This window comes from Chlorocebus sabaeus, chromosome 27 (assembly GCF_047675955.1).
Source record: "Chlorocebus sabaeus isolate Y175 chromosome 27, mChlSab1.0.hap1, whole genome shotgun sequence".
In the NCBI taxonomy this organism is placed as follows: domain Eukaryota; kingdom Metazoa; phylum Chordata; class Mammalia; order Primates; family Cercopithecidae; genus Chlorocebus; species Chlorocebus sabaeus.
In genome coordinates, this window is record NC_132930.1 from 8,303,292 (window position 1) to 8,313,409 (window position 10,118).

At 46.5% G+C, this 10,118-nt stretch overlaps 1 protein-coding gene across 1 annotated transcript; it reads right to left on the bottom strand.

Annotated features, from left to right (window-relative positions):
• Window positions 1-1,317: 1,317 nt before the first annotated feature.
• SHISA3 (shisa family member 3) lies at window positions 1,318-6,454 on the bottom strand. The gene is made up of 2 exons (XM_008017520.3): window positions 5,477-6,454; window positions 1,318-2,794 (listed from the first exon to the last, which is right to left on the bottom strand). The coding sequence occupies exons 1-2, from the start codon at window positions 5,751-5,753 to the stop codon at window positions 2,355-2,357; spliced, it is 717 nt and encodes a 238-aa protein (XP_008015711.3). The 5' UTR covers window positions 5,754-6,454; the 3' UTR covers window positions 1,318-2,354.
• Window positions 6,455-10,118: the final 3,664 nt, after the last annotated feature.

Sequence of the window (10,118 nt, forward strand, 5' to 3'; positions counted from 1 at the left end):
TTTTGAGTAAGGGGTTAGCATCTGTGTCTTTTTTAAGTCTGCCCAAGCCTTTACATTTAGAAATAAGTTACTTCCCTTTCTTTCTTCTATTTTCCATTGGGGCATTGTATTGATTTTAAAAAACTATGTGTGTAGTGAGTTATCTATAAATTTCATTTTAGGACTGATAAAAGGATGTCACAAAATATTTGTTCTAAGGAGAGCTCATTTTGGGGTCCAACGGGGCTGAGAATCACTGCGTTTGAAGCTTAGGCTTATTCTCTTAAAATCTCCGACGAATTTTGTACACAGAACCATGAAAATCTCAAAGCAGGTGTTCCCTTGCTGTTTGGATCTGTGTGTTTATGCATATCAACTCCAGTACAGACTAGCTGCAGGGCCTTGGGCAAGTTACTTCATTCCTTTGTGCCTCAGCTTTCAAATCTTTAAAATAGGAATTGTAATACTTTTCTGTTGGGGTTGTTGAGAGCATAAAATAAGTTAATACATGTTAATAATGCTTGGCTCATAAGAAGAGCTTTAATAAGGTTAGCTTAAAACCATTAAAAGGACCAATATACCACAAACATAAATAAAACTAGTCTAATAGTGTAGGATTGCACCCAAGAACATGTGTATAAATGTTCATCCTTTTACATGCAACTGTTTCTTTCCTTGATTATTTTGAACAATTTGGGAAACCTGGAAGTCAGACAGCTTTTAGATACAGGATAAAGCAGGAGACTAGAAGTCAGAGCCCCTCTGCCTTTAGACTGAGCAGACACATAATGTCTTTGAACTTCTTTCCTTAACTAGAAGACGAAGAGACAAGGCCAAACAACTGTCTTAGGACAGAATTCTGCCTCTAACTAGTTGTGCTTGAAAATTGAGAGTGACATATGATAGTATAAATTCCTATAAATCTGGGCTTTCAAATCACACCTGCAGGGGCCAGGTAGGTAACATAGCAGAAATAGATGGGCCGGGTGGGGAGACCAGGCAGGAGGCTGACAAATGGCAGGTGTCCTGTCTGAAGAGGATTGACCTGACCCCAAGGCAGTGCAGAACCTCTGGTGCCACGTCCTGTATGTGACGAGAAGCCAGAAATCCAGATTCTTATGAGAAACGTCCCAATGATGAATTCTCCACAGGCCAAATAACCCATCAGAGGGCTGGAGACTGAGACCTCCATAAAAATTCACTTCCTTTGCTGCTTTCACGAGCCCTGATATGGAATTTTTTTTATTTAAAATATGAAGAATGTGTTAAAGACATTTCATTTCATTGAATAGCAAAAACATTGCTAAAGAGATAAAACGAATCACTTTAAAATCTCAATAGAGTTCATGAAAACATAAAGTATTTTATTTATTCTAATCCAACAAGATATATGCCCAAATATATAGTCATCAGACATAAAATTCAGTGGCACTGGAGATATATATAATATTAGATGATTACACCAATAGCTAGACTTTGAACTCCACAATTATTAACATAAAAATTACAGTATGACTACTAAATAATTAGTACAGTCAATGTGGTAAATACATTAAATTACAAATATTTACATTTGTACATATCTCATTTTACAAATAAATGTTTTAAGCCCCAACTGTCCAACTTTCACAGAAACACTAAATGTTGCTGAACAAAATGTCTGCAATAAATACTCCCTCCAGTGGGTGGGGGAAATGATTTTACACAGACTCTGTGTTACAATGAATGTCTGAGTATATATTTAAAACTTTAAACTCCTCATGTAGTTATTCAAACCTTGTATTCTGGAAAAAACCTCATATTTTAAACAAAATCTAGTTATTTATTTAAAAAGTAAATGTTCTCATTATGCTAATATTATTCATGGTTAGGTTACTCCCGAAATCATAAACAGATTGTTCACTGCCCCCTTAAGTTTACCTAATAGTTAACTTTTTAAGTGAACCTTCGATAATTATAATTAGGTATTTTTCTTTGCTTATTTATGAATATATTTCTATCATAACTCAATGAACAACTTATATGAAAAAGAAACATGTGGCCCTTTTCTAAGCAGCATAGCTGAATGTCCAATAGAACATTTTCAGCCAATTTGCAACTTTAAAGTCAAACTGCTGCATGTTTTGAATAAAAGTAGCATAAATTGAAATGTAATGATCACATGTTTGCAAAACCAGAAAACAGTTCTCTGGTTTAGCCATTCTGTGATTGGAGCCAGGAACTCTCAAATTAGAAGGTGCTGTGTTTTCCTAGCATGCTCCTCCATGACACTGATCAGTTACAAGGGAAATTCTCTCAGAATTGCATGTGGCAATGGCAGCAGGGCTCCACCTGTCTGCCATTTGACTGACTTGTGGATTCATGGCCTGGGCGTGTCAACTGGAACTGAAGTCTGGACAGCTCTTCCCAGGCAGGGGGGGCTCCTGCTGGAGGGGGTAAGCGAAATACTGGGGTGACACCAGGAAACCAGATGGCTGAGCCAGGTGGATTGAGTGGCTTGTGGTGTATGGCGGGGGCGGCGAGGGCACCAGGCAGCTCGGCTCAGCCCTGGCAAAGGAGAACCTGCGGATGGAGCCGCCTGTGGAGCTGGAGCTCGTGGCTGTGCTGGACTGCCGGGAGGGTGCCCTGGGGCTGGTGGAGGTCAGGATCATGGGTAAGGTCTCTGTCTGATAGCTGCGGAGTGAGAAGCGGATTGGCTGCTGCGAGGGCTCCTTGGGTCTCAAACAGGTGCAACAATAAATAGCCACTACAGAGCCCAGGATGATGAACGCAATGAAGATGGAGCCGACGATGAGAAAGGGGACGTAGACAGGCTCTAAAAGGCAAAAACAGATATAAACAGATGCTCGGATGAGGATCTCCTAGACTCTGAGCTCTGCTTGGGCAGCTGAGGGTTGAGAGGTGGCAGACTCAGTATTATCACGGTTGTCAGCTCAGTTTTCCAGAGCTTGTTAATGGTAACCTACAAAATGCAATGCAAACTGTGATGATGTAATATTCTCGCTACTCCTAGCAGGGAGGAAGCAACAGATACCGTAGCTCTGTTAGCAATTAACCATCATATTGCACATCTGGAAGTTAGAAAAAAAAATGAAATCTGTTCTCCCGTTCAGGCACTGGAGGGAAAGGGTGAATTTTAGGGGTTACAATAATTCTGGGTTTAAATGCAGGTTTTAGTAGTTGGATCACAGTGAGGCAATAGGAGATTTGACCCCTCTCTTAGGCTGGCAATCCATCTCCCATCCAAGAATCTCCAGTGTAAGCAAAGAGAGCCAGGCCTATTAAATGAGATTCCCCCCTACACACAGACCCAGGATTTTGTGAGACTCCAGAAAGAACAGTATAAAGAAATTCACAGAGGTCCCAATCTACTGTGTCTCTTACCATACCACAAATTGCCAGCTCTGGCTGCTTCTTTCCAGGAAAGATTTGGAATACCCACTCCAGCTGCCATGTCTCTCAATTCCCATCCAAGTCTGGGAAGTCAGACTGAACTTTAGACAGATCACGAGGCAATTCTTGGTGTCCACGGCCCAAACTTTCTATAAAAGCATCCCTCAAACAGAGCAAACTCCAATTTCCTTCTCCCTCTACAAGGCAGACATAAAATTTCGAAGCCCAGAGGCACCCCCTAGGGCAATTCTCCAGGTACCTCCCCTGATAGAGCCGTGCTAGGACACAGCCTCCAGCTTACAGGTAGAAGAAAGAAAACCTGCAATGATTAAGTCCCTACTGTGTGCCTGGCTCTTTCTTATTCATTATCTGGTTAAAGTCTCATGGAGATCCTGGGAGATGGACATGATAAGCTCCATTTTCCAGATGTGGAAATAGATCAGAGAAGTTTGTGCATTCCCACAGAGTCAGTGAGGACAGGTAACTGTCAACTATTTGTGGGCTCCTAGGCATAAGCTCTTCTGTGTCCCTCCCATTCTCCCCTGTTTACTAGCACCAGTGTGCAAGAAAAGGCAAAGTGAGTAACTACCATTTACTTAGCCCTGCGCTTCAGCATTCATACACTCTCAGGTCACCAACAACTTAACTCCTTAGAGAGCAGTATGCCCACTTTAGAACTGAGAAGAGGTATCCAGAGCAGTTAACTAACTTGCCTAAGTTACAGGGCTGGCAGGTGATAGAGCCAAGGTCCATCAGGGTTTGCCTGATCCCAGACTCAGTGAGTGTGGAGACTGCCTCTCCCTTCTGCTGTCCTCTGGCAACCAAGCCGAGTAGGGAGCGCAGAGGGAGCCCCTGCTGCAGACTGGGCAATTGCCCTTACTCCCAGAGGGCAGCTGGGTCCCCCAGGGTGAGTGAGTGAAGCCGTGGGGAAGAGTCTGTATTTTTCTCACAGGCCAGAACGGCCTAGATTTCTCTACTTTCCATTGAGCATCTTTTCTCCAGAAACTACTTCCCAAATCCTCTAGCTTGGAAATGTTGATCCCCAACGTTCACCCTCTAGTGGAGCACTGATAGAGGGCAGAGTCCCCTGTCCTCTGGGTTATCAGTTTGCGGGGAGGGGTCGTTGGGGAACCTTTAATGATCTCTCCAGCCTCTCCTCCCTTTCCCGGCGACCTTCTCTTGCCGGCTCCAGACCTGGGCTCTCTGGAGTCCTGTGGTGTCATCCGCTCTCAGCTCCGCCCGCTTCTCCGGTTTCCCCCGCCATAAAACCCTCGCCTCAAGCTCTAAAGCGTTTCCCTGATGTTCCGATTCAGGTGGAAAACTTTTTTTCAAGGTGTAAATTTTCTTTGCTGCGGTCGTGATTTATTCCGCTCTGAAGTGAGCGGAAATTTGACCCGTGTTTTCCGACGTGAGAATAGGGGGCGGGGAAGCACCTTCGACCCTTGTTTCTAAATCTCCACCTCGAAGACCTGGGCATTTCTGAAAGGCGTGACAATAGGGGGTGGGCCGGAGAGGGTAATTCGATGCAGAGAATTGAAAGGAAGTCTGCGGAACCGGGCCGCGGCTTAGAAACGCTATCATAGGACAAAAAAAAAAAAAAAAAAAAAGTGACTGTAGTTTCTTAGCCCTGAAGGCCTGCAACTGAGCCCGCGACAAGAGTCGCGATTCCCTGCATTCGGCACTTCCCGAAGCTCCCGAAGTGACAAGGGCGCGCAATGGGACACCCTCGCCCCCCTTCCCCCCACCAAAACCCAAGTCTACCCTGGCTTAACCCGCACGACCCTTCTCCCCGGAGCTCCAGCTCTCTTCCCCCGGGCCACCAGGCACAAGCCCCGCGCTCCTCACTGTTCCTGGCAAACTTTCCCTTGGGCCGACCCGCAGAGACCGCAAGTGGAGGGAAGCGGGACTGCAAATAAATAGAGGACCATGATCTGAAACACGACCACCCACTCATCCCTTGATTCCCCCCACCCGGCCGCGTCCCCTTGGCGCACAGACCCGGGAAGGCGCACAGACCTTCCTGGGTCTGTGCGTCCTCCCGCGCACACGTGCAGCCGCCACCGTTAGGCTGGCGGGGATCTGTCCCCAAGGGCCCCGCACTTACGCGCGGTGATGCCTGGGTGCTCCAGCTCGCCGCGGTCGTTGGTGCAGCCGCCTTGCTCCAGCCGGGCGTCGGCCGCCGCGCAACAGTAGCGGAGCGCGCAGGAGCCGCAGCAGATGGTAGCGTCTAGCGTGTCGAAGTCCTCTGGGCACTGGAAGCCCTCGTGGTAGTTGCCCTGCACGTCCACCCAGCCGTGGCAGTACTCTCCAGACTGCTGGGCGCCCGCTGGGCCCCAGCGCAGCCAGCCAAGGAGAAGGCAAAGCGCCAGCAGTGCCCCCATCGCCACTGGGCTCCCTGGGCGGCCCGGAGCAGGACGCAGCTGGAAAGCGAAGGGCTGAGCCCCGGCTCAGGGCGCACAGGGATTCCGCCTCCCCAGGGACACGTCGCAAGCGGCTGGCCCCAGCGGCCGAAGCCAGTCCTGCGTGGGATAGCAGGGACCGGGGAGGCGACAGGGGCTACACTACGAGTTCCGCAGGCCGGGAGTCAGCATGGTGCGCGGGGCGAGTTGGCGAGGGCCCGCGGGAGGCGCTGGCAGAGGCAGTTGCTGGGGCTGTCGCTGCCGCCCTTTGCCCGGCTCATAGCGCTCCCCGCGCGAGGGGCGCGCCAACCCCCCGGCCACCTCCCTCCCCATTCCTCAAGGGAGCCATCGCGCCCGGGGCTGCCAACTCCAGCGCCGCACAGAGTCCCAACTTGTGGCGATCGTCGGGTCCCGAGAGGAGCCGGAAGAAAAGAATTTGTTCCCCACGTGCGAGTACCCCGGACAGGCGGCCGCTCAGCCCCCGCCCCTATCTGTCACAGGAGCAGGAGTCAGCTCCGCCGCGGCCAAGTACAAACGGCAGCGGGATTGCTGACAGCTCTGCCCGCAAGGCGTCCTTTAAAAAGGAAGAGGGAGGAGGAGACAACCAGGGTTAGGAAAGAGTCCGCCTTCCCGGGTCGCGCCGCTGGAGCTAATCACAGCGGGTGCGGCGCGGGCCGAGGGTCCTCTGCGCTTTCTTGTTCGCGCTCCATCCTCCGCCTCTCCCCCGCCACCCCCTCCCATGCCGCTCCCCCAGGACTTGACTCTCAACCTGAAGATATCAGACCCTCCCCTCCCCCGCCGCACACCCCAACTCTCTCACAGCCCGGAAATGTCTGCAGAGTGACGTTGAGGGCAGCCGAATTCCCGCGTTTATCCACGCACGTGGGCGCGCGAGTGGAGACGCTGGGTTTACTTTTCAAAGGAGTTAATGCACGAATGCGGTGCAGTCATTGAAGTCTGTCGAATCATCTGTGCCCTGTCGCACAGACTCAGACTCGTTCCTGGGATACCGCTTCTATAGGTTCAGGACCGAGAACATGGTTTTTAGGTGTCGCCAACATGTGCACTGAGCTTTCCACCTACGTTTCCACTTTTTCTGGGAGGAACGACACGTTTTCACAAGTACACACACACTCGCACTTTTTCCGCCGTGTGAAGGATTGCTGGTCACCTCTGCCAGCCAAGGCCAGCTCGCAAAACCTCAAAGAGCACGACTTCTCGGTTCACGCCCGCAAAGGAAATAAAGGAGCAAAATTAATGATAATTGAGCAGAACTGAACTTCTGTTCAGGGAAAGAAACACATTTATTTAAATGATGTGTCCCCTGTGGGCTATTTTCAGGGGCACTGCTCCGTTAGCGGCGTAAGTGCCTTATGGAACTGGTGTTATGTGAAACCTGGGTCAAACGCAAGCGTTTATTTTGACTGCATCCTGAACTTCCAATTATCTATTGGTATGTGTGAATATGTTCGGCGTATCTCGGCTTATTTGTCAAACACGCTGCATACCCGTGTCCCTGAGTTAGATGTCGGCAAGTTGAGTGAAACAAAAGGAACAAAGTGTTCTCAGCTCCAGCGACACAAGGTGCGCGGTCAAATGCATTAATCTCGTTCGCAGCTTCCTGATGAACTGAGCCGATTGTAGAGAAACTTTAAAAAAAAAAATCTCCTATTAAAACGACTTCTTTTTTTTTTTTTTTTTATCTAAGTTAAAGTATACTCCAATTAAATAATTACTTCTGATTTCTAATTTTAGGTATTGGGATTAGCATTTAGTTATGAGGCTGTTGAAAATACATGTCTAACATTTCACACGTTAAGTGGGACTGTGTAAATATTTAACTTTATTGCTCTCTTGGAATTACATATTTCTTAGGACAATACAAAGCTATTAAGTAAAAACAAATTAAGTTGGAGCTTTCAATAACAAACAATGAAACAGTTTTTTTCTTGGTTTCGTTAAATAGTTTAAGCATATGGGAAATTGTTTTGCAGAAATTTCTTAGATATTGGGTGTTTTATTTACAAAAAAAAAGTTCTTGTCAGGCTTAACCTTTTTTTTAAATCTAGTTTTTTTAGGAGTGTTGTTTCAATTGTGTATATATCCTGAGCAATTACAGGAAAATGTCACTTAGAAACACAGCAAAAATGAGACATAATGATTATAATAAGATGCTAAAAATTATGACATGTTTACTGCTAATAACTTTCCCAGAACCACACCTTTTAATATTAGTTTTTGTTAAAATTTAGAGGAATTTCATTACGTCATAACTGCATAAAGTTCTGCAGCAGCAGCAACCTTTGCTAGTCCCCCAAGGGTCAAGTTTCTCTCATTATCCAGCTGTTCTTTGATAGCATTAATATTTTAAGGAGTGATTTGTTGGCACTTACCTCCTATTAATTACATTCTCCGTGCCACAGTGGGATTCTTTTCCTTAAGACACCAGCTATAATTAATTCCCTCATTCAAAGCTCCTGTCTACTTGACTTATTTAGAGGGCATTTTACCCAAATTTAGTTGGATGATATTTACTAATGGAAAGTAACCAAACCTCCAAATTACTTGATCCTTCATAGATCTGACTTGTGTGAACAGTAAACAACTGTGCACTATGCTTCAGATCTAGGTCCTGGTCCTAAGCGCCTTTAAAACCATTACAACAATCAGCTCCAGGAGTTTGCCTGGGCGAGGGGTTGTGAGGAGGCAGTGATATGTTTGGTTTCTTGTCATAGAAGATCTCTGCAGACTTTCCATTGTCAAATTTTAACTTCAAAACTTATGCCCTGAGAATCCTCTTCACCAACAGAAAGAGCATATTTGCCTCTTTTTAGATGTATAACCATCCAAAGTTTCTGTTATTCTGTTACTAGTTTAATAGTAAAGGAAGATGAAAAAGTTCTCATAGACACCCCTGAAAGACTCTAGGGGGAAGACATAGGGATAGAAAATGAAGTCCACAATATCTGGGGTATTATGAAGAGGTTTTGGAAATTCTTTATTATTTCTTATCTCAGTAACACAAATTCCATATTTTGGTCAAGAACATAATCAGAAGAGATCATTTCCCCAGCTTACATTCTCTTGTGGCCCTGCCTCAAGGAAACTCTGTAGGAAGTGAGTTAAATGACATGATGTCTGGAATATGCTTTAATAAACACCAGCAAGAAAGAAAGAAAGAAAGAGAGAAGAGAAAGGGAGAAAGAAAGAGAGAAGAGAAAGGGAGAAAGAAAGGAAAAGAAAAGAGGGAGGGCAGGAGGAAAAAGAAAAGATAGGTGAGCAATAGAGATGAGAAGATGGGCTAGGCGGAACTGAAACACAACTGGCAACATGTTGATAACTGTAGCTGGCTGAAGGGAACTTATAAAATCGAAATGCAACTCTTTTTTTTCTTCTTTTTTTCTTTCTTTCTTTTTTTTTTTCCAGACAGAATCTCGCTCTGTCACCCAGGCTGGAGTGCACTGCAACCTCCACTTCCCGGGTTCAAGCAATTCTCCTGCCTCAGCCTCCCAAGTAACTGGGACGACAGGCGCCCACCACCATACCCAGCTAATTTTTGTATTTTTTAGTAGAGAGGGGGTTTCACCATGTTGACCAGGCTGGTCTTGATCTCCTGACCCCAGGTGATCCGCCCCCCTCGGCCTCCCAAAATGCTGGGATTACACGCATGAGCCACTGCGCCTGGTCAGTGCACTTAATAGTCTTAGGAAATATTTGCTGACCATATTTTTAAACTTTGTTCTGGCCAGACATGGTGGGTTATGCCTATAATCCCAGCACTTTGGGAGGGCGAGGAGGGAGGATCGCTTCAGCTCAGGAGTTCAAGACCAGCCTGGGCAACATGGTGAGACCCTATCTCTACAAATAAAAATATAATTAGCTGGTCAGGGTGGCACATGTCTGTAGGCCCAGCTACTCAGGCAGCTGAGGTGGGAGGCTCACTTGAGCCCAAGAAGTGGCAGCTGCAGTGAGCAGCGGTGGCACCACTGCACTCCAGCTTGGATCAACAGTAAGGCCGTGTCTCAAAAAAAAAAAAAAAAAAAATATTCTGTTGACTTATCTTTTTTATATTCTTTGGAGCAGAGTGAATGATTTGAGGAAACCAAAAGCAGGGGAGTGAAGGGCCACATGGATCAGAAAGGTATGGGAACTAAAATATACTGAGGAAAAACGAGGGAGGCTAAAGGAATGCAGAAAACAAAAGCAAAAACAAAAAAGGACAATTCACTGGATTATGGAAGTCTCCTCCAGCTCATTTGCATTGGCCTCAGAAACAAAATGAAAACCAAGAGTTCCTCAACCCTCCCTCAAGTTCGCTTGTGGACTGACTTGTTATCACTTTCCTTT